We start from the raw sequence: 25,537 nt of genomic DNA on the forward strand, positions 1-25,537 counted from the left end.
ACCTCACACCAGTCAGAATGGCCATCATCAAAAAATCTACAAACAATAAATGCTGGAGAGGGTGTGGAGAAAAGGGAACCCTCTTGCACTATTGGTGGGAATGTAAAGTGATACAGCCACTATGGAGAACAGTATGGAGGTTCCTTAAAAAACTAAAAATAGAACTACCATACAACCCAGCAATCCCACTACTGGGCATATTCTCTGAGAAAACCATAATTCAAAAAGAGTCATGTACCACAATGTTCACTGCAATATTTACAATAGCCAGGACGTGGAAGCAACCTAAGTGTCCATTGACAGATGAATGGATAAAGAAGATGTGGCACATATATACAATTGAATATTACTCAGCCATAAAAAGAAATGAAATTGAGTTATTTATAGTGAGGTGGATGGACCTAGAGTCTGTCATACAGAGTGAAGTAAGTCAGAAAGAGAAAAACAAATACTGTATGCTAACACATATATATGGAATCTAAAAAAAAAAAGGTTCTGAAGAACCTAGGGGCAGGACAGGAATAAAGATGCAGACGTAGAGAATGGATTTGAGGACACGGCGGGGGAGGAAGGGTAAGCTGGGACGAAAGTGAGAGAGTGGCATGGACTTATATATACTACCAAACGTAAAATAGATAGCTAGTGGGAAGCAACCACATACCACAGGGAGATCAGCTCGATGCTTTGTGACCACCTAGAGGGGTGGGATAGGGAGGGTGGGAGGGAGACACAAGAGGGAGGAGATATGGGGACATATGTATATATATAGCTGATTCACTTTGTTATAAAGCAGAAACTAACAAACCATTGTAAAGCAGTTATACTCCAATAAAGATGTTAAAAAATAAAAAATAAAATAAAATGACTTCAGATGTGGTTCACCTAATCAGAGGTTTCAGTGAGTGTCATAATGGACTTCAAGAGGCACTGTGATACTATGGAGGGGTGTGTGTGTGTGTGTGTGTGTGTGTGTGTGTGTGTGTGTGTGTGTGTGTGTGTTGGGGTGGAGGGTCTAAAGCAGACTCTCCTTCTAACCAGCTTTCCCCATCTGTAAACTGGTGATATGTTTTGAAAATTGTGAATTGTTATATAAATGTTTTAAAATATTATTATTGTAGCAGGTAAATTCCTGTTTCTTTATTTTCCTTAAATACTATAAAATTTACTCTGAGTCTCCATCCCACAAGGCAAATTGTTACTGATACTCTCTCTGTGTGTCTTCTCCAAGGTCCAAAGTATGTCTTGGCACACGTACTCTGCCCTCTTATTCCTGATGCTCATCCCCAACAATTCTCAGGCTAGAAAGGTCTGAGAAAGGTTCTGGGGAGGAGGAGGGAGCCTTGGGCAGAGCACATTTTTCAGGGAGAGTCTCTCTTCCAATCCTAGGTACACAGTGGTCATCTTGGAGATGCCCATTGCTCATGAAATCTTAAGGTTCAGACAAGGGATCTGAGAGCTGAGAGCCTGGTGTCTAAGATCCAGCCTGTAGAATACACCAGGCAACCCCTTCCCTTGGAAGCCTTGCTTCCTGTCTTCTGCTTTGTACCCTCTTCCCAGACCAGGAACACCTCTCTCCCTCCTACCAACAGAGACATCTGTCTGTCTCCTCTACCCTCCAAGACCTTTCACAAAAGAGAGGAAGAGAGTACTTTTGCAGGCAGCTTCTACCATCTGACCAAAGGTGAGGTGATCTTGAAATGCAGAAGTTAGAAAATGAGAGAGAACCCCAAACTAATATTCCAGCACATTATTTTTAAAATATAAAACACAAAAATAATGTTATTTGTCCTTGTTGGTCCATATACAGTAAAAAAGCAAACGAAGAAAATTTTCACAGATGAAGGAGACCAGCTTTTTAAGATGGGCATCAAGATCCTCCAGCAGTCTAAAAGCCGAAAACAAAAAGCAGAGTAAGTCCATCTAGCTACTTAAGCCAAGTTCAATTTCCAGGTTGAGAAAAAGGAACAATCCAAAATCTAATTTGTCATTAAAAGCTTATTGGTATAACAAGTAAGCTTATTTGCCTGTAAGCTTTTGTTTTTAAAAGGATCAAATGGTGTTTAAAGAATCCTACAAATTATCCAGCCTACAAATGGAAGGACTGTGTGTGAAATTGTGGTCCCTACACATTAAATGAAAGGCAGAATGAAGGCACTGATCTGAGCATTCAGGCAAAAATATTCTGTTTTGGCTTTAATTGATTCAAATGAAATGAAAATGTATTATTCGAATTAGAGAGGTTATTGTTTTAGAATGCTTTATTCTACCTAACAGCATTTGTACATCACTTTATGGTTTTCAGAGCACTTTCGTGTATGTGACGCCATTTTATCCCCAGAACAGACTTATGAGTTAAGAAGACTTTCATTTTTCCCCCTTTAAAAAGTTGGGAACAGAGATTCAAGGATGTTAAAGTGAGGTGATCACAGACGCACAGCTAGGAGGTGACCAAGCCGTGGCCACATGGTCTCACACCATGTCCATTGTTTCTCTTTTCACTTGTCTACTTTGTCTAAATGGGAGGCAGAAATATCTTCTCCCCCCAGGAGAGGGGCACAACTTGAGGTCCTATCAAGTCTCTAGTTAAAACCTTGGGATCAAACTCTGGCTCTGCCATTACTGGTGTGATCCTGAGCAAGTTACTTAACTGCTTCGTGCCCTGGATAATGCAATCAAGCTCTTAGAACAATGTCCTTAGTAATAAGGAGATAAGTGTTTGTTATTTTTATCTCTAGTCCTCTAAATGGTAAGTGGAAGGTGTGGAAGAGAAGGCAAGAGTGTCTTGAACCATAATAGAAAGAATGGACTCTGAACCCCCGACAAGGAGACTTCTTTTGTTTTCACACAAATTAGGCATACCAGCCCCACGGGAAGCATCCCAGAGCTGTGGTAACCAGCCCGAGGCAGGCAGCCGCAGAGTCCATGAATTCTTTCTGAAAACTCAAAGCCTTTGAGAAGAGCGTAACAGTGTAGAGGATGAGGGTGGGGGTGGGACACTCAACTGTGAACCTGGTTATAAAAACATCACAACGTCCATTTTTCAAGCTCCTTCTTTGTGTTAATGTTGTAGGCATTTATGTGTGGGATATTACTCATTGCTCACAATGATACTGTAAGACATAAAGTTTTATCCCCAAATTATGGAGGAGGAAATGGAAGGTCAAAAAGATTCTGATTTTTCCAAAGTGACAAGAAGAAGGAAGTAAGGGATTTGGTCCTCTCTCTAGGGAAAATTAAATTAGAAGCTCTTTATAAGAGCAAAGAAAACCATCCTCAGCAAAACTCAAGGCTCATGCTGAGCATTCCTGGGGGCTCTCATGATGGGGATGGAGTTAAATCAGACCCCAAACTACAATCCAGCCTGATGGGGAAGTCAGCTCACTCGGGTGCCACTGAGTGGATGAGTAAGGATAGGATTTCTCAAGCTGGCCAGGCTAGATGAGGGAACAATGGGAAGGGGTGTTCTCTGAGATTTCAGACTAGCTCTGCCTATAGCAGGTGAACCCAAGATGAGGGGCCCCATCAAGTCCAAGGAAACCCTAGATTCAGCCTGATGGGACAAAACTACTCTTAGAAGGTTCTGCTTAACCTTGATGTGTGCCTTCCTTTCTGGCTTAAAGGATGGGGAGAAAACCCAGCCCTTCAGTGCAGGACCATGCAGCAGTGCAGGAACCTTCATGCCTACCTGGTGTCATTCAATCTCAGGTTATTCTTTCCCAGTCTATCCTGCTCCAGTCCTTGCCCAAGAACTTGAGAAGAACAGCTTATTTCTGTAGCAGCATAGATACGTGAGAGGGTACATAAATCTGAGTCTCCTGACCCTTCAGCATGTGTAACAGTTGAGACCTGAAACCAAATATGTTCATAACAAAAGACCCTAGGAGTTTGTGGGCAAGATGGGTGAAATCCCTTCAGTTTTCAGGATGGTCTGCTCTCCACTTAAGCCAGTTACATCTAATATAGCCATCTTTAAGATTCTGGTCAGACCAAAGAGGAATCATATCCCTCCTATTCATCTTCTACCCTCCCCCCTCCTTGCTTCACCGCTTCTCAGATGAGGGTAGCATAGGTTAGAGGGGCTAGTAGAATTTTTGGCTCATCCACACCCACATCTTGGTCTAATTCATTTATTCAGTCTCTTCATATATAGGAAAGGAAAATTGTTGAACAAGTCAGTGCTGTTAGAAGTACAGATGTTAAGCAAGCATATGTCAGGGAAACACAAACTTGTCTGAAGGAGTCAAGAAACCTCTATGACATCCTGGGTTAACTGTCATTAAGAATTACTCCCCATCAGTGAAGAAGCTGTGAAGATAAGCTGCTGCCCCACACCAAGTTTCTGATGTGTCCTAGAGATGCATTTAGCCTCCTCCTTCCCCAGCACCCACCCGAGCATCCAATGTCAGATGCTTTAGAGACAATCCAGATACCTAACTGAACTTTCTTTTGGAGATCTGCCCCTGCAGCCCAGTTTCTCCTACTTTTTCACTCTTGGGGATTGCAGTCCAGATCTTAATCCCACAAACTTTACCAACACCTTTCTCCTGCCCTTGGTCCTGCTTCTGGTATTCCATATATCACCTTGGACTTTCCTGACAGGGGACCTAAGTACCCACCCCTCCCTCAGAATCAAAGACACCTAGAGGGGTTGGTCTTGCAAACTTTGCTGCCCCCTGGGACCAGCAACTGGAGATACTGCTGGCCCCTACAGCCCATCTCAGGTTTCTCTGCCCTGGACCATGTCGGTGCCCTTCTAGTCCCAGTAGGCTTTGTGGCTGCAGCAGCAAGCCATATGACAGAAGAGCTCCCAGGAGTCTGTATCCTGTTGCCATGCCCATCCCTTGATGCCAGACATTTGAATTCATTGACCTTTGAGACCTTCTATTTTATTATTTGCCTTCTGGTCCCCAGAACCTCTGCTTGCTTTGACCATGGCTAATTTCTTGCTTGATCTCCTGGCTTCTTTTTGTCCCACTGGAGTCTACTCTCTGTTTGCCATCCAGGACCCTAATGCGTACCTGGATGTCACTCATCCTGGCCTTTTTGGCCCATTCTGTTCTGCTCCAGCTTTTGATCAAGAGCAGCTTATTCTAGAATCAGCATGGGTAGGGGTATATAAAGCTGAGTCTCCTGATCCTTCTGAATTGGTAGCTGTGGTAGATTTGTGTGTTTGTTCCTGTATTTGAGTCAAGGTCACAGGCTTGACTGATCTTACTGCTACCAAAAAGGAAGTTATAAGAGTAAAAATAAATCCCCAAAGCACTCTCTGTCTCCAACACAAGTTTTGACCTTGCAAATCTCTCCATCATTACTTGCTACACAGATCAGGTCCGGGTGACTTCTGACCAGGATTCATAAAATGCACTGTGAGGCAATCCTCTGGCATCTATTTTGGTAATCACTAAACTTTACGTGATTTACCCACTAATTATAGGAGAAAAAGTACCATGCTATAAAACTTTAGAATTTATGCAATAGTCCTAGTAATAATAATAATAGCTAAATTTATTGAGTGCTTACACTGTATCAGGCAGTATGCCAGGCACTTCACATGGATTATCTCATTGAATCTTCCCAGCAACCCTATGAAGTAAGTGCTCTTATTATCCCCATTCCATAGATGAGAGAGGCACAGAGAAGTTAAGTAACTTGCCCGAAGCTCTCAAACTAAATTAGTGGTAGAGCCAGGATTTGAACCCAGGTATTCAGACTCTAGAGCCCTAAAAGCCATTAAGGTTTTGTTTGGTTATTGTTTTCCCACACAGTCTGTCTTTGCTGTGCTGAATAATATGTTCTGTTTTAGAAATTTATTTTGGAATATAAAGGAACTGTTCTCATGATAGTAACTTCCAAGATGCGACATTCCAGTTTTTATTATTTTAAATTGATTTTGATTATATTGTTATGTATTTCAGAGTTCATTTTATAAATCAAATACTCATAATTAATGGGAGTTGCCATGGGAGAGTTCACTATTTTAAGACAAGTGCCCCAATTTTTCACTTCACTTGGTCTATAAGCTTGAAGCATGATATAGCCTAAATATTTCTACTTTTCAGCAGCTTCATTATTTGTCAGATATATTTGAAATTATAATCTTAGACTGACCTAGGGCTGAAAAAAATCTACTGGTCTAGAAATGTAATGGACTTTAGCCAAACGGTATTGTTAGTAGCAACATCAGCCAGGTCCTACTTGTCAGAGAGAAGCAGTATGAAGGGGGGAGCAGCAAGTTTCATTTTTGATAATCACATTTCTAACTTCGTATTCTTCAAACAGAGCCTACAAACTCTTTGCTAAAGCATCTGACATGGGAAACTTGAAAGCTATGGAGAAAATGGCTGATGCTTTGCTATTTGGAAATTTTGGCATGCAAAACATAACAGCAGCTATCCAATTATACGAGTCCTTGGCTAAAGAAGGATCATATAAAGCCCAAAACGTGAGTTTTGAAAGAAAATTAAACTTTAAATAGCTACATCCTGAAATAATTATAGGCAAATAACATGTGAGAGGAGCTGAGCCTCTAGTGCATGAGCCCAGGCCTAGGAAAGTTACTGTAATGCACTGAGTGTAATGTTCCCGTCAGGGCAGGAACGACCAGGAGCCGGGGGGCAAATTCTTCCAGCTCTTGAGTGACTTTCAGGAATGGAGCAGAGCTGCTCTCTAATCCACCTTCCCACCATCCATGTCCATGGATGTGTTCTGAAATAATGTGAGAACTCTGAAGCCCTAACATAGTTAAATTTTATATAAAATATATTCACCTATGCAAAGAAATATGGAACTAAATCTCCTACCTTAGGATGCCTGGTTTTTACACTTCAAATATTTTATAAGCTATATATATTTCCTTTTCTATTTTAATATGTGTATTTCATTTTATTCCAAGAATAACATAAGCATTTCATAGAAAATCTGGAAAACAGAAAAAAAAAAAAAGTCCTTCACAAGCCAACCATCCTGACTCAACTACTGTTAGGACTGCTTTGCATTTCTGTTTGGATTCTTCCTCTGTGCATCTTTCTTTTTAAAAACATCATCATAATCACATGTATTATGATTATGATGTATCATTTTGTTTCTGGCTGCTTTCACTTAATGCTATAGCAAAAGTATGTTTTCATGTTGCTGGTCTTCTTAATGAAAACATTTCTTTCTGATCACAAAAGAAATTTATGCTGATTACAATAAAAACCAGCGAATTCAGAAATTATGAGGAAGACACTAAAAGTTGTCTAAAAGCTTTTCCCATAGATCATTTTTGTTTCCATCCAGTAAAGTGTAGAAGCTAAGCTTTGGAGTCAGGCAGATCTAAGTTCAAATGCACTCTACCACTTGCTTATTGGATAACTACTTAACAAAACCCTTTCCCCTTCTTCTTCATGACAATTTGACCTTTGGTTCACTCTCTACTTCTGTTTCCCTGGTAATATGATAGGAGTGAAATGTTAGCTATGTTTCTAGGTAGTATTGCTTATTGTTGAAATGACCTCTACTTGGTAAACTACCTTTGGACTGGGAGAAACTGTTATGAACTATAAATACCTGATGGTGGTGATGATTCTTACCGGGATCCTGGACACTATGCCTATGGAGTTGTTACAGGGGGAATATGAGGCTTTTATGTCAGGGTACCCCTTGCACCACCCAATGTGGATCTCATCCCCTTGTGTCTGAGTCATCTGAGGGACCAAAGATGAGGGCTACTGGAGGACTATGTGACCTGCTGCAAGGACTCCCACAGAAAGGAGGCCTGATGCTGCCCTGCTGGCAAACTCTGATTCCTGTGCTACATCTACCTGAAGAGACTGGTGGCATGTGTAGCCTGTGGGAGTCTTGTGAGTCTGCATATTTATTTGAACCAGAAGTTGGACGAGAGGAACTCTAATGGGTGGGGTAACCTCTCTAATTTTCACCTGTAGAGTTAGGATAATGATAAAACACCAGGTTCTATGTCTATCTGGTTCACTGCTATATCTCTAAAAATTTAGTGCAGTGCCTGGGACAAAAAATATTAGTTGAATGCTGAATTAATTCATCATGAATGAATTAATGGAGTTGTGAGGATTAAAATAATGTGTGAAGGCACTTAATTCCATACCTGGAACTTTATAATCATTCATCATAAACGATATAAATGCAATTATTACTCTTACTATTATTCTTCTAGAATTTTTCCTATAAGTATGTAGAAAGTTTTTTACAAAAATGAGACATACTTTAATCGCTGTTTCCTAATCTGCTCTTTACTCACTTAATAATATATCACAGATATCTTTCCCTGTGAATATATCCCATATTTGGTTAATCAAAAATATGAAGTTCCAAAACAGACCAAATGTTACCATCATGACCACCACAACAAATAATGTCACCTAATTCCTTTCTAAACTAGTGAATATGTGCTTTATTTGTTAGTGGGTTTATTAATTAATTAGTTAAGTCAACAGTTGTTTCTTGGACACTTAGTATGTACCACACATAATCCTGCTGATGGGGAGAAAAAAGATTAATAAGCCAAAGTCCTTACGGGCCAATCTGAAATATAAACAAATAATTTCAGCATAATTTAGGTGGACTAGAGTTAAGGTGTGTATAAAGTGCTTTAGGCACAGAAAAGGGTCTGACTGGTTTTGCCTGAGGCAGGTAGGGAAGGCTTCAAGGAAGAAGCGACATTTGCTCCCAGTCTAGAATATTGGATACAGGCAACATGAAGGATTTGTCTATATTTGAATAAAGTATTTGATGCAAGGATCAAAGTACTACTCTCAGAAAAAAAAATTCCAAATTAACATAATTGGTACATAAAACATATGGATTTTAGAGCTGAAGTCAGAGTTTCACTCCACATACTCTAGTTAGAATTGTTCTATCGCATGGCCCCAGACCTCCTGTCTATTTATGTGTGTTTGGTCTCAGGAGGACAAGAAGACAAAATGTGGGTGAGGACAGACTTATCACCTGAAAGGCTGACATTGACCTGATATGCAAAATTCAGTCACACTGTTTATTGAAATGCTACAACAGTGGTTGGAAAAAGTCTCTGCCCCAAGCTCCTCTTAATGCTCTTCCTGACAACCTGAACACCCGTATTCTTCACTTGGACTTCCCCCTCCTCCCTTCAGCTCCCCGTGATCTTGTAGCCAAAGTGTCTGGATGGGCAGGGAGCTTACAGGACCCTGTTCCAGTGCTACAGCTGGATTCTATTCTGAAATTAACTATCATCCCTGTCATCACTATAGGAAAATCTGTTTCTGATAGCAAGTCCTCTTGCAGTTGATTTATCTCCTTGTACAAAGAACAGTTAAAGATATTCCGTGGTACAAACAATGCTTTGTTTGATGGCTGGTTGCTGCGACAAGGCTGGCCACGTGCCATATTGATCACAGCTCTTTAACAGGACTGGCCAGGTGACCACCTTTCTTCTCAGGCTGTTTGTGCCAGCCTGATACAGGAATCCAGCCGCACTGGTAGGAAATATTGCTGGGAACTAGGAGGACAATGTAGCAACAGAAATGTGGCTGAAGAAGCTGAAATGTATACTGAGAATGATAATGAAAGAGAGTGAAAGAGATAGACATAAAAGAGAGAAAGTGAGAATGAAGACACCTATCTCTGGGGGAAAAGGATAAGAACAATCGGAAATACTGAAATGTTATAGATGGGAGAAGCCTGGAGTGCCAGAGGACTAGTAGAGACCTGATTTAACAAAGAAAACAAAAGAGATATGAACTCCGATTCATGCAGGCATTGAGGGGGTGGGGGAAGAAATGCAGTTTCAGGCTATGTATTAAAGGAAAGCTGGATGGAGGAAAAGAGGCATACTTATTCCTTTTCATGCACCTTGAATGGTTCATCTCACAAAAAATCCAAATAAACTAAAACAAATCCCGATAAGGCCAATAAAAGCAAATAAGATTGTGAACAGAGTCCATTGAATTGATTTGCAAAGAATCTGTACCTTCCAAATAATGAAAACTATTCATTAATGGTGTAGTCTTCATGAAAATGGTGAAAATTGAGGAAAGAGCAAACAAAAATAAGCCATATTTTAGAGGATGTCATAAGATATTGTAATATACCAGCTGGAGGTAGATAAATTATGTATTTTTTATTTCTCTGATCCTCATTTAAGGAAGCAGAGGTTCAGAATTAGAAAGACTCATTCTTTTCTTGATACTGATGAACTGTTTCAATAGAAAATTTGTCTGTTAATTTGCCAAACAAGAAGGTAGGGTTTAAACCTCATTTGCTTTAAGAATCAAGAAATGGATCATAAATGGATAACTAATAAGAACCTGCTGTATAAAAGAATAAATAAAATAAAATTCAAAAAATAAAAGAAATGGATCATTCACATTGTATCACCTTAAAATTGACTTAATCACTGTAATGATTATTAGCACTGTGCTACTACTGAAAAGAAAATCATTTTTAGTATCAAATACTCACTTTGATAATTCTAGGATTACCTGTGTAGAGCATTTCATTTTGACGTTAATCATCTTTTTGTATTAAGGGTGCAAAAAGGATCTGAGTTTTCCATCAGGGTTGATTCACACTTCTGTTTGGCATGCAATTTGAGCTAAAAGTAATGACCACAGATGCTTTCAAGCCCCATACAAAAATTATAATAATTAAATGCTTAATCTTTTTTCTCTTTTAATAATTCCTTATATAAAGAGAAAAAGGGGGAACATTTAATTTTTAAGTTGTTATTGTGGAACCTGAGTAATTTGCTTTGAAATATACTAAAATACCCTCTACACTTAACTCTTTCCATTCAAATCCCAGTGACTACAACACAGCACAATGGTTGAGTTCAGAGTCTTATAAACAAATCTAATTTGCAGAGCTTGACCTTTTAAAACCACTGAAAGTATCACTGATGTCATCACTATAGTGTAGCTTCTCTTCAACTCACAGCATTTTTTTTCTGGATTAAGATTTAATCATTCTATAATCCATCTCATTTCACCTCAGCCTTATCTCAGAGAAGACCAAAGACCAAAACCTGATTACTGTAAAGTTGTTAGGTAACAATGCCTAAGTGTAAAGAAACAGGACAGCCCTGACTATAATTGGCATATTTACTACGTGACAGCCCATAACATCTTTTGTCTTCCTCTAGTGCCTGCCATGCTTTAAGCAGTGGGAGAAAAAAAAGAAAGTTAAGCCCTCCAGAGAATTAATTCAAGATCATCCATTGTTATTTTTCTGCTAAAGAGAGAGGAAGCATTCTCTTTGAGTTGATTATTTGAGGCTGGGAAAATCATGGTTTTAGCCCTTACTTTATAGAATGAGCTTTATACAGAGAAAGCTCTCCATCCCAATCACAGGATGGAAATTAACTCCCGCACAATCCACTACACAACTTCACGACTTCACAATTTTCTCCAAGAGGATCAGGCCAAAAAGTGTGGTAGGCTCTGCACAAAATGATACACTGTTGGTGAAAGCATCTTATAATACAAGCTCAACTGAATAGAACATATCTTCATTTTCTTATATAAAGGTCAGTATATTTGTATAGTATCAAAGTTTCTACATAAACAAACAAGATTCTAAATTGAGCAGAATCAAAAATTGCTAAGAGTTGCAAGAAAAATAAATTATTTAGCCAATAATATTGGCTAAAGATATTTTTACAAGGAGCCAATTTAGCCATTTAAAATATAACTACAAGGGTTAGAGGAGTACCAGGATTCCAGATGCTTTCCATTTGTAATAACAGCTTTTATGATCAACTTTCCTGAAAAGGGAGCCTTTGAGACTAAAGAGGAATTGGCAGAATCTTAGATTTTTTTTTTAGTTCATGGATTAAGTAGATTACAAATTATAAACCACATGTTAGAGCTATTATGCTTTTAAGAACTGAACTCTGCAGTCAATTCCCTGGTTTAAAAAGTAAGATAGTTCTTTATCCTTGAAATTTTAATAAAATGTTTAAGAAATTATTCATTTTCTGTTTTGATGGAATTATCAGACCTTGTTGTATCTTGATTTTAGGGAGACATTTAACAAAGTCTTGCATCATGTTCTCATGAGCTAGATGAAAAAGTAGAAACGTGGGCTTTGATAATGGTAAATAAAGAGTATAGACTAATAGGTTGATGCCAAGTTGAAAGCAAGTCTGGTAATCCACCTCAGGACGCTGCCTATGACCCTGTGCTCTTCAAATATTCCATCAGCTATTAAGCTGAATGGCTAGTACCAAATTGTTTTTAATTTGAAGCATAGAAAGAAAGGCATATTACCCATGATTTGCATAAGAGTGTAGAATGAACTTGTAAAAATGGTGATAGGAATAATAAAGCTACAAATGAGTAGCAACTTGAAAATATTAGGAACACCAAAACAGACTATTACAATTATGTTCTGACAAAAAATAATGTTATGACTCTATTGAGAAGATGAGGAAGGAGAAAAAATAAAGTGATGTAGATGACCTAAATCATCATCTATCATCTAGCAAATCTATAGCTAATGTGTGAAATATATAAATTAACAGCAAGTAGTAACAACTTATCAGGAATCCTAATGGTGGTAGTTATTAGAAGAAAACAGCTAAAATAATTAAAAGTGGTTATCTCTGAGGAGACAAATAGGGAGTAGCCTAGAAAGGAGCAGGGCATTGATATTTGTATTTTACGCCCTCAGAAGTATTGGAATTTTAATTTTTAATACATATACATCTCTTAATTTGATAACAAATATATAAAAAGTCAAATTTAGATATTAACTCTCCCCCCCAAAAGGAATTATGCTTAACAACAGAAGTCCTCTCCCACTGAAAAGAAAGCAGAATCTTTGGAAAATGTCAAATTCCAGGTGTGGGGCAAGAAATGTACAAGATGATGTTGAAACATCCTATCCTACTTGATGGCAAGGACACTGTCAGAAAATACTAGGATTGAGAATTCCCTGGTGGTCCAGTGATTAAGACTCGGCGCTTTCACTGCCTGGGTTCAATCCCTTGTCGGGCAGCTCAAACAAGCACGAATTACTAAAGATGAAACAATTGAGCACGAAGATGAATAATGACCACAATGGACTGAAATACCTCAAATGTACTTAAATCCATTAGTTCATAATGATACTTAGAAACAACACTCTTTAATCACTTTGGAGGATGTTAGAGAACCAACTCTCATTATTTTGAAAACTTATAAATGGACAGGTTCAAACATTTATTGACTATTCTTTACAAACTATATCTCAGAGTATAGGAGACCAAGGAAAGTTTTTCTTTATAAAATTATTCCAGCTAATAAATGAGGAAGGAATCACAGAATTAGAATGGTATCTTTTTGCCACCCCTAATAAGTCAGTGGACCTACGCAGTGGTCATTACTGGCTGCTAACATCACAAAGCAGAACAGCACAAGAAACTATATACCTCCTGATGGAAATACATAACACTTCCTATGAGACAGTCTTGCCAAACACATTACACCTAAGTTTGATCAAGCCTCTAAATCTGACTGCCAGCCTGTAGAAAATACAGTATTGTGATCAACAAAATCCAGGCTAAGTATAACTCTATAGGAGGAGTGACTGGTTTTTTCAACAACAACAAAAAATTACAAGGAGAAAAGAGATGGATAAGAAATTTAGATATTAAAAAAGACTTGAGACTTCCCACTCAGTTGCAATCTATTGGCCATATCTGGATCCCAATTCAAACAAACTGTTAAAAAAAGAAGAGAAAAAGTTAAAAGAAAAATAAAGAACATTTATAAGGCAGTTGGGTAGATATAGATACTGACTAATGATATTAACAAATTTATATTAATGTTTTTAGTGAATAATGGTATTATGATTTTGTTTTTTAAAGGTTCTTTCTTGTAGAGGCACATACTGAAATATTTACAGATGAAATATATATTGTCCAAGATTTACTTCAAAATAAACTGGATGGCCAGAGAAAATTAGTATGGGTATAAATGAAGCCAGATTGGCCAAATTGATAATGGATAATGATTGGGTGATGGATCATGGGTTTTTTATATTACTTTATTTACTTTTTCATATTCCAAATATTCTGTACTAAAAAGAATACACAGATGGAATAGGTGTTAGACTTGAAGATTAATAACTAAGAGGAAGTGGAATATCTCCACACTCTTCTGGCTTTTGTTGAGCAGTATGGCATTTTCCCCCCAAAATGGCCACAGCAATATTTCCAGTCCACATGCTATTTCAGACCCCTAATCAACATCATCAAAAAGTAGAGTCTATTTTCCCTTTCCTTGTATGCAGGTGGGCTTGTGACTACTTCAAACAATAGAGTTTGCTGTAAGTATTGCTACATCACTTTGAAGGCTAAGTCATGAAAAGGATACAGCTCTGCCTGGCTCCCTCTCTCTCAGGATGCTCACTCCTGGAACCCAGCTACCATGCTGTGAGGAAGCTCATACAATAGGAGAGGCCCCATGTTGCTGTTCTGGCCATTAGTCTCTGCTAAGGTCTCAACAAACAGCTAGCATCAACTGCCAGACATGTGAATGAACCAGCATTCAGATTATTGCCTCCCTAGCCTTTGAGTCTTCCAAATAAGGCCCCCCTATCATGGATCAGAGAAAAGCCATCCCCACTCTACCTTGGCCAAATTCCTGACCCACTGAACCCTTAGCATAATAAATAGTCATTTTATGCCACCAAGTTTCCTGTTAATTTGTTACACAGCCATAGTAACTGGAACAAAGACACTAACATTCAGAATTAAAAGGGCAGATTTTACTTTTCTCAGAAGCACCAGATGCCTTGGCATCCTTGTTGAAAATCACTTGACCATATATACGACGGTTTATTTCTGGTCTCTCTACACTGTTCCATTGGTCTATATGTCTGTCTTTATGCCAGAACTACAGGGTTTTGAATTACTGTAGCTTTATGCCAGTACCATAGGGTTTTGAATTACTGTAGACATCTAGCTTTGGGTTTTTTTTCCTCAAGATAAATCAACTATTTTGTGAGCTTCCATATGAGATTCTCTATAAATTTTAGGATGGTTCTTTCTATTTGTGCAAAAATGACATTGAGACTTCGATAGAGGTTGCACTGAATCTGTACTCTCTCTGGGTACATTCTAACAATATTAGGTCTTCCAATATATAAACATAGAATATTTTCCATTTATTTATGTCTTTTTAAATTTTTTCTGCATTGTTTTATAGTTTTCAGTGTACAAGTCTTTCACCTCCTTCGTTAGTTTATTCCTAAGTATTTATTCTTTCTGATGCTATTGTAAAATGGACAGTTAAATTCCTTTTCTAAATGTTCATTGTTAATGTATAGAAAAGCTATTTGTTTTTTGTGTTGCTTTTGTATCCTGCAACTTTGCTGAATTTATTAGTTTTAGCAGTTTTTTTGTGAAATCATTAGGGTTTTCTACATATAAGATTATGTCATTTGTGAACAAAGAATATTTTACTTATCCTTTCCAATTTAGAGGTCTTTTTTTTTTTTTTCTTGCCTAACTCCTCTAGCTAGAACGTCCAGTACCATGTTGAATAGAAGTGATGAGAGTACGCCTCCTTGCCTTGTTCCTAATCTTAAAGGGAAAGCTTTCAGTTTTTCACCATTACATACGATGTTAGCTGTGGGCTTTTTATACATGGTATTTATTATGTTGAAGTAATTTTCCTCTATTCTTAATTTGTTTAGTGCTTTTATTATAAAAAGGTGTTGAATTATGTCAAATGCTCTTTCTGCATCAACTGAAATGATCAGTTTTTTCTCTTTTATTCTGTCAATGTGGTACAGTAGGCCCTTGGGATCCATAGGGGATTGGTTCCAGGACACCCCTACTGATACCAGAAATCCACATATGCTCAAATACATTATATTGGGTGGGACACAAAGTGCCTTCAGTTTTCTCAGTAAAAATAAAAGACACATTTTTCATTTTCACCAAGAACTTTATTGAACAATGTATTCACCCTTTTGTTCCACTACCTTCTGTCATTTTTCATAATTCCATCTTCCCAAAATTTTTTTTAACATCTTTTTGAGAGCATACTTGCTTTACAATGCTGTGTTACTTTCTGCTGTAAAACAAAGTGAATCAGCTATACATAAACATATCCCCATATCTCCTCCCTCTTGTGTCTCCCTCCCACCCTCCCTATCCCACCCCTCTAGGTGGACACAAAGCACCGAGCTGATCTCCCTGTGCTAAGTGGCTGCTTCCCACTAGCTATCTATTTTACATTTGGTAGTGTATATATGTCCATGCCACTCTCTCACTTTGTCACAGCTTACCATTCCCCCTCCCTGTGTCCTCAAGTCCATTCTCTACATCTGCGTCTTTATTCCTGTCCTGCCACTAGGTTCTTCAGAACCATTTTTTTTTCTTTTTTTAGATTCCATATATATGTGTTAGCATAGTGTATTTGTTTTTCTCTTTCTGACTTACTTCACTCTGTGTGACAGACTCTAGGTCCACCCACCTCACTAAAAATAACTCAATTTCATTTCTTTTTATGGCTGGGTAATATTCCATTGTATATATGTGCCACATCTTCTTTATCCATTCATCTGTCGATGGACACTTAGGTTGATTCCTTGTCCTGGCTATTGTAAATAGAGCTACAATGAACATTCTGGTACATGACTCTTTTTGAATTATGGTTTTCTCAGGGTATATGCCCAGTAGTGGGATCTCTGGGTCATATGGTAGTTCTATTTTTAGTTTTTTAAGGAACCTCCATACTGTTCTACATAGTGGCTGTATCAATGTACATTCCCACCAATAGTGCAAGAGGGTTCCCTTTTCTCTACACCCTCTCCAGCATTTATTGTTTGTAGATTTTTTGATGATGGCCATTCTGACTGGTGTGAGGTGATACCTCATTGTAGTTTTGATTTGCATTTCTCTAATGATTAGTGATGTTGAGCATTCTTTCATGTGTTTGTTGGCAATCTGTATATCTTCTTTGGAGAAATGTCTATTTAGGTCTTCTGCCCATTTTTGGACTGGGTTGTTTGCTTTTTTGATATTGAGCTGCATGAGTTGCTTGTATGTTTTGGAGATTAATCCTTTGTCAGTTGCTTCGTTTGCAAATATTTTCTCCCATTCTGAGGGTTATCTTTTCGTCTTGTTTATGGTTTCCTTTCCTGGGCAAAAGCTTTTAAGTTTCATTAGGTCCCATTTGTTTATTTTTGTTTTTACTTCCATTTCTCTAGGAGGTGGGTCAAAAAGGATCTTGCTGTGATTTATGTCATAGAGTGTTCTGCCTGTTTTCCTCTAAGAGGTTTATAGTGTCTGGCCTTACATTTAGGTCTTTAATCCATTTTGAGTTTATTTTTGTGTATGGTGCTAGGGAGTGTTCTAATTTCATTCTTTAACATGTAGCTGTCCAGTTTTCCCAGCACCACTTATTGAGCAGGCTGTCATTTCTCCACTGTATATTCTTGCCTCCTTTATCAAAAATAAAGTGACCATATGTGTGTGGGTTTATCTCTGGGCTTTCTATCCTGTTCCATTGATCTATATTTCTGATTTGGTGCCAGTACCATACTGTCTTGATTACTGTGCTTTGTAGTATAGTCTGAAGTCCAGGAGACTGATTCCTCCAGCTCTGTTTTTCTTTCTCAAGATTGCTTTGGCTATTTGGGGTCTTTTCTGTTTCCATACAAATTGTGAAATTTTTTGTTCTAGTTCTGTGGAAAATGCCATTGGTAGTTTGATAGGGATTGCATTGAATCTGTAGATTGCTTTGGGAAGTATAGTCATTTTCACAATGTTGATTCTTCCGATCCAAGAACATGGTTTATCTCTCCATCTGTTTGCATCTTTAATTTCTTTCATCAGTGTCTTACAGTTTTCTCAATACAGGTCTTTTCTCTCTTTATGTAGGTTTATTCCTAGGTATTTTATTCTTTTTATTGCAGTGGTAAATGGGAGTATTTCCTTAATTTCTCTTTCAGATTTTTCATCATTACTGTATAGGAATGCAAGAGATTTCTGTGCATTAATTTTGTATCCTGCTACTTACATATGCATTGATTAGCTCTAGTAGTTTTCTGGTAGCATCTTTGGGATTCTCTATGTATAGTATCATATCATCTGCAAACAGTGACAGTTTTACTTCTTCTTTTCTGGTTTGGATTCCAGTTGTTTCTTTTTCTTCTCTGATTGCTGTGGCTAAAACTTCCAAAACTGTGTTGAATAATAGTGGTGAGAGTGGGCAACCTTGTCTTATTCCTGATCTTAGTGAAAATGGTTTCAGTTTTTCACCATTGAGAACGATGTTGGCTGTGGGTTTGTCATATATGGCTTTTATTAGGTTGAGGTAAGGTCCCTCTATGCCTACTTTCTGGAGGGTATTTATCATAAATCGGTGTTGAATTTTGTCAACAGCTTTTTCTGCATCTATTGAGATGATCATATGGTTTTTCTCCTTCAATTCTTTAATATGCTTTATCACATTGATTGATTTGTGTATATTGAAGAATCCTTGAATTCCTGGGATAACCCCACTTGATCTTGGTGTATGACCCTTCTAATGTGCTGCTGGATTCTGTTTGCTAGTATTTTGTTAAGGATTTTTGCATCTGTGTTCATCAGTGACATTGGTCTGTAGTTTTCTTTTATGGGACATCTTTGTCTGGTTTTGGTATCAGGGTGATGGTGACCTCGTAGAATGAGTTTGGAAGTGTTCCTCCTGCTATATTTTGGAAGAGTTTGAGAAGGATAGGTGTTAGCTCTTCCCTAAATGTTTGATAGAATTCACCTGTAAAGCCCTCTGGTCCTGGGCTTTTGTTTGTTGGAAGATTTTTAATCACAGTTTCAATTTCAGTGCTTGTAATTGGTCTGTTTATATATTCTATTTCTTCCTGGTTCAGTCTTGGAAGGTTGTGCTTTTCTAAGAATTTGTCCATTTCTTGCAGGTTGTCCCTTTTATTGGCATAGAGTTGCTTGGAGTAATCTCTCATGATCCTTTGTATTTCTGCAGTGTCAGTTGTTACTTCTCCTGTTTCATTTCTAATTCTATTGATTTGAGTCTTCTCTCTTTTTTTTCTTGATGAGTCTGGCTAGTGGTTTATCAATATTTTTTATCTTCTCAAAGAAGCAGCTTTTAGTTTTATTGATCTTAGCTACTGTTTCCTTCATTTCTTTTTCATTTATTTCTGATCTGATCTTTATGATTTCTTTCCTTCTGCTAACTTCGGGATTTTCTTGTTCTTCTTTCTCTAATTGCTTTAGGTGTAAGGTTAGGTTGTTTATTTGAGATGTTTCTTGTTTCTTGAGGTAGGACTGTATTGCCGTAAACTTCCCTCTTAGAACTGCTTTTGCTGCATCCCATATGTTTTGGGTGGTCGTAATTTCATTGTCATTTGTTTCTAGGTATTTTTTGATTTCCTCTTTGATTTCTTCAGTGATCTCTTGGTTATTTAGTAGTGTATTGTTTGGCCTCCATGTGTTTGTATTTTTAACAGATATTTTCCTGTAATTGATATCTAGTCTCATAGCATTGTGGTTGGAAAAGATACTTGATACGATTTCAATTTTCTTAAATTTACCAAGGCTTGATTTGTGACCCAAGATATGATCTATCATGGAGAATGTTCCATGAGCAGTTGAGAAGAAAGTGTATTCTGTTGTTTTTGGATGGAATGTCCTAAAAATATCAATTAAGTCCATCTTGCTATGGACTTGCTATGGACAAGCTAAAGCTTGTGTTTCCTTATTTATTTTCATTTTGGATGATCTGTCCATTGGTGAAAGTGGGGTGTTAAAATCCCCTACTATGATTGTGTTACTGTCGATTTCCCCTTTTATGGCTGTTAGCATTTGCCTTATGTATTGAGGTGCTCCTATGTTGGGTGCATAAACATTTACAATGGTTATATCTTCTTCTTGGATTGATCCCTTGATCATTATGTAGTGTCCTTCTTTTCTCTTGTAATAGTCTTTATTTTAAAGTCTGTTTTGTCTGATATGAGAATTGCTACTCCAGCTTTCTTTTGATTTCCATTTGCATGGAATATCTTTTTCTATCCCCTCACTTTCAGTCTGTATGTGTCCCTAGGTCTGAAGTGGGTCTCTTGTAGACAGCATATATATGGGTCTTGTTTTTGTATCTGTTCAGCCAGTCTATGTCTTTTGGTGGAGCATTTAATCCATTTACACTTAAGGTAATTATCGATATGTACGTTCCTATTACCATTTTCTTAATTGTTTTGGGTTTGTTATTGTAGATCTTTTCCTTCTCTTGTGTTTCCTGCCTAGAGAAGTTCCTTTAGCATTTGTTGTAAAGCTGGTTTGGTGGTGCTGAATTCTCTTAGCTTTTGCTTGTCTGTAAAGGTTTTAATTTCTCCTACAAATCTGAATGAGATCCTTGCTGGGTAGAGTAATCTTGGTTGTAGGTTTTTCCCTTTCATCACTTTAAATATGCCCTGCCACTCCCTTGTGGCTTGCAGAGTTTCTGCTGAAAGATCAGCTGTTAACCTTATGGGGATTCCCTTGTATGTTATTTGTTGCTTTTCCCTTGCTGCTTTTAATGTTTTTGCTTTGTATTTAATTTTTGATAGTTCGATTCATATGTGTCTTGGCATGTTTCTCCTTGGATTTATCCTGTATGGGACTCTCTGTTCTTCCTGGACTTGATTGACTGTTTCCTTTCCCATATTAGGGAAGTTTTCAACTATAATCTCTTCAAATATTTTCTCAGTCCCTTTCTTTTTCTCTTCTTCTTCTGGGACCCCTATGATTCGAATGTTGGTGTGTTTAATGTTTTCCCAGAGGTCTCTGAGACTGTCCTCAATTCTTTTCATTCTTTTTCTTTATTCTGCTCTGTGGTAGTTATTTCCAGTTTTTTATCTTCCAGGTCACTTATCCGTTCTTCTGCATCAGCTATTCCACTATTGATTCCTTCTAGAGAATTTCTAGTTTCATTTATTGTGTTGTTCATAATTGTTTGTTTGCTCTTCAGTTCTTCTATGTCCTTGTTAAACGTTTCTTGTATTTTCTCCATTCTATTTCCAAGATTTTGGGTCATTTTAATATCATTACTCCGAATACTTTTTCAGGTAGACTGCCTATTTCCTCTTTATTTCTTTGGTCTGGTGGGTTTTTACCTTGCTCCTTCATCTGCTATGTATTTCTCTGTCTTCTCATTTTGCTTAACTTACTGTGTTTGGGGTCTCCTTTCTTCAGGCTGCAGGTTTGTAGTTTCCGTTGTTTTTGTTGTCTGTCCCCAGTGGGTAAGGTTAGTTCAGTGGGTTGTGTAGGCTTCCTGGTGGAGGGGACTGGTGCCTGTGTTCTAGTGGATGAGGCTGGATCTTGTCTTTCTGGTGGGCAGGACCACATCTGGTGATGTGTTTTGGGGTGTCTGTGAACTTATTATGATTTTCGGCAGCCTCTCTGCTAATAGGTAGGGTTGTGTTCCTGTCTTGCTAGTTGTTTGGCTTGGGGTGTCCAGCACTGTAGCTTGCTGGTCGTTGATTGGAGCTGGGTCTTAGCATTGAGTTGGCGATCTCTGAGAGAGCTTTCACGGTTTGATATTACTTGGGCCGGGAGGTCTCTGGTGGACCAATATCCTGAATCGGCTCTCCCACCTCAGAGGCTCAGGCCTGACACCCGGCTGGAGCACCAAGACTATGATTGTGGAGGTTTGGTGAATAAAAAATCTGATGTAGTAGTCCAGTAGGCCAGAGACTCTGGGAAGAGTTGCAACCCAAACGAAGGCTGCTGGCAGAATCCTATCCTCTGGTCATTGGCAGGAGGCTTCATTTCCTTACCATGTGGAGCTCTTATTAGGGCTGCTTATAACAAAGCTTCTTCCATAGAATGGAAGAGAGGAAAAGGGGGAGAGAAGGACAGAGAGGGAAAGGGAGAGAGCCAGGGGCTGGGAGACTGGGCCCCAAAACTTTTTATCTTTTTGAGCAAAGAACTGTTCCAGGTGCCTTTTACAGTCTTCTAGGGACGTGAAATTTTTTCCATTAAGAGGATTTTGTAAAGACCAAAATAAATGGAAATCCGAAGATGCAGTGTTTGGTGAATATGGCGGATGAATCAGAACTTCCCAGCCAAGCTGTAACAGTTTTTGCCTGGTCATCAAAGAAACAGGCAGTCTTGCATTATCCTGATGGAAGATTATGTGTTTTCTGTTGAATAATTCTGGACGCTTTTCATCGAGTGCTGCTTTCAGTTGGTCTCATTGGGAGCAGTACTTGTTGGAATTAATTGTTTGGTTTTCTGGAAGGAGCTCATAATAGAGGACTCCCTTCCAATCCCACCATATACACAACATCACCTTCTCTGGATGAAGATCGGCCTTTGGTGTGGCTGTTGGTGGTTCATTTCTCTTGCCCCACGATCTCTTCCGTTCCACATTATTGTACAGTAACCACTTTTCATCGCCCATCACAATTTGTTTTAAAAATGGGACGTTTTCATTACGTTTCAGTGGAGAATCACATGCAGAACTATGGTCAAGAATGTTTTTTTCACTTAAATTATGTGGAACCCAAACATTAAAGCAATGAACATAACCAAGCTGGTGCAAATGATTTTCAGCACTTCATTTGGATATTTTGAGTATGTCAGCTCTCTCCCGCGTGGTGTAACATTGATTGTTCTCAAATATTGCTTTGATTTGATCGCTATCCACTTCAACTGGCCTACCCAACCGTGGAGCCTCATCCAGCGAGAAATCTCCAGCACGAAACTTCGCAAACCAATTTTGACATGTTCGATCAGTCACAGCACCTTCTCCATACAGTGCAGAAATCTTTTTGTGCATTTCAGTTGCGTTTTTACCTTTCTTGAGGTAATACAGCATAATATGCCGAAAATGTTGCTTTATTTCTTCCATTTTCCATATTAAAATGGCTATACAAAAATTCACCAATTTTGTTGTCTTTTTTTAAATGCACACTGATATGACAGCTGTCACATACAATCTAACAAAATTGTTTTGAATAAAGTTAAAGACAACTAAGTGCTACTAGAGCCATCTTATGAAAAAAAACGAACTAACCTTTGGCTCACCTGATAGAATGATGTTGTATTTGCCTATAACCTACATACATCCCCCTGTATACTTTAAATCATCTCTAGATTACTTACCATGTAGATGTTATGTGAATAGTTTCCAGTGTACAGTAAATTTAAGTTTTGCTTTTTGGAAATTTCTGGATTTTTAAAAATATTTTTGTTCTGTGATTGGTTGAATCTGTGGATGCAGAACCCCCCAGATGCAGTGGGCCAACAGTATATATTTTGATATATTTTATATGCTGAACTGTCCTTGCATTCTAGGAATAAATCCCACTTGATCATGGTGTACAATCCATTTAATGTGTTGTTGAATTCTGTTTGCTAGTACTTTGTTGAGGTTTTTTTTCGTCAATATACATCAGGGATGTTGGTCTGTCGTCTTCTTTTCTTGTAGCATACTTGTCTGGCTTTATTATCAAGGTAGTGGTGGCCTCATAAAATGAGTTTGAAAGTATTCTCTACTCTTCGGTTTTTAGGAAGAATTTGAGAAGGATTGGTGTTATTCTTTAAATGCCTGATAAAATTCTCCAGTGAAGCCATCAGATCCTGGGCTGTTCTTTGTAGGAGGTTTTTGATTACTGATTTAACTTCCTTACTAGTTATAGGTCTATTTAGATTTTTATTTCTTTATGATTCAGTCTTCATAAGTTGTGTGTTTCTAGAAATATATCCATTTCTTGTAGATTATCCAATTTTGGGGTGTATATTTGTTCATACTACTCTCTTATGATCGTTTTCATTTCTGTGGCATCAGTTGTAATGTCCCCTCTGTTATTTCTGATTTTTGTGTTTTGGGTCTTTTTTTCTTAGTCTGAGCATTTGTCAATTTTGCTGATCTTTTCAAAAACTAACTCTTAGTTTCATTGATTTTTCTACTGTTTTTCTATTCTCTTTTTTGTTTATTTTTCCTTTATTCTTTATTATTTCCTTCCTTCTACTAACTTCGGGTTTCATTTGTTCTGTTTTCTCTAGTTCCTTGAGGTGTAAAGTTAGGTTGTTGATTTGAGATCTTTTTAAAGTAGATTTTTATCTCTATAAACTTCCTCTTAGTACTGCTTTTGCTGCATTGCCTAAGTTTGGTATGGTGTTTTTAGTTTTCATTTGTCTCAAGATATTTTCTAATTTTTCCTGTGATTTTTCTTTGACCCATTTGTTATTCAAGAGTATGTTGCTTAATTTGCACATATTTGTGAATTTTCTAGTTTTCTTTTTGCTATTGATTTCTAGTTTCATTCCACTGTGGTCAGAAAAGTTATTTGGTATGATTTTAATCTTTTTAAATTTGTTAATATTTGTCTTGTGGCCTAACATATGATCTATCCTAGAGAATGTTCTATGTGCTCTTCAGAAGAATATGCATTCAGCTGTAGTTGAGTAGAGTGTTTGCTATATGTCCATTAGGTCTAATTAGTCCATTGTGTTGGTCAACTCCTCTATTTCCTTATTAATCTTCTGTCTCGTTGTTCTATCCATTATTGAAAGTGGGGAATTAAAATCTCCTACTGTTATTGTATCACTATTTCTCCTTTCACTTCTGTCATTGTTTGCTTCATATATTTGGGTACTCTGCTGTTAGATGCAAATACATTTATAATGGTTATATCTTCCTGGTGAATTGACCCTTTTATCATTATATAATGTCCTTTGCCTCTTGTGACAGTTTTTGACTTAAAGTCTATTTTTTCTAAGTGTGATCATCCCTCTCTTTTGGTTACAGTTTGCATAGAATATCTTTTTCCATTTTTTTCACTTTCAGCCTATGTGTGTTTTTATATCTAAAGTAAGTCTTCTGTAGACAGTATAAAGTTGGATTTTGTTTTTTATCCATTGAGCCTTCTATGTCTTTTAATTGAGGGAGTTTAATCTATATAACAATTTAGAGTAATTACTTAAAGAGAAAGACTCACTATTGCCATTTTGGACATTGTTTTCTGTTTGCTTTGTAGTTATTTTGTCCTTCTTTTCCTCTCTTGATGCCTTCCTTTGTCTTTCATTTATTTTTTTGTAATGGCAACCTTTGATTTCCTTCTCATTTTTTGTGTACATCTTCTGTAGGTATTTTCCTTGTAGTTACCCTGGAGATTACATAAAACATCTTATAGTTATGACAATCTATTTTAAATTGATATCAACTTAACTTCAATCACATAGACTCTGCCCTCCTCCCACTTTATGTTATTAGTGACACAGATCACATCTTTTTATATTTTGTATCCATTAACAGTTTTTTAGTTACAGTTATCTTTTATGCTTTTATCTTCTAACTTCTCTACCAGAATTAAAAGTGACTTATCCACCACCATTACGGTATTACATGATTCTTGTTTGTCTATGTATTTATTATTACCAGAGAGCTTTATATTTTTGTATGCTTTTGTGTTGCGAGCTAACATCCTTTCATTTCAACTTGGATTCCCTTTAGCAATTCTCGTAAGGCAGCTCTAGTGTTGATGAACTCCCTCAGCTTTTGCTTATCTGGGAAGTTCTATATTTTGTCTTCATTTTTGAAGGTTAGTTTGTCCA

At 37.6% G+C, this 25,537-nt stretch overlaps 1 protein-coding gene across 1 annotated transcript in view; it reads left to right on the plus strand.

Moving 5' to 3' along the window:
• Positions 1–1,829: 1,829 nt before the first annotated feature.
• Positions 1,830–25,537, plus strand: part of SEL1L2 (SEL1L2 adaptor subunit of ERAD E3 ubiquitin ligase) — a 60,240-nt gene continuing 36,532 nt past the window's right edge. Inside the window, exons 1-2 of the mRNA XM_057529533.1 lie at positions 1,830–1,910; positions 6,280–6,442. Of these exons, the coding sequence (XP_057385516.1) occupies positions 1,861–1,910; positions 6,280–6,442 (213 nt within the window). The 5' untranslated portion in view covers positions 1,830–1,860. The remainder of the gene's footprint in view (positions 1,911–6,279; positions 6,443–25,537) is intronic.

The sequence above is a fragment of the Balaenoptera acutorostrata genome, chromosome 15 (genome assembly GCF_949987535.1).
Source record: "Balaenoptera acutorostrata chromosome 15, mBalAcu1.1, whole genome shotgun sequence".
Classification (NCBI taxonomy): domain Eukaryota; kingdom Metazoa; phylum Chordata; class Mammalia; order Artiodactyla; family Balaenopteridae; genus Balaenoptera; species Balaenoptera acutorostrata.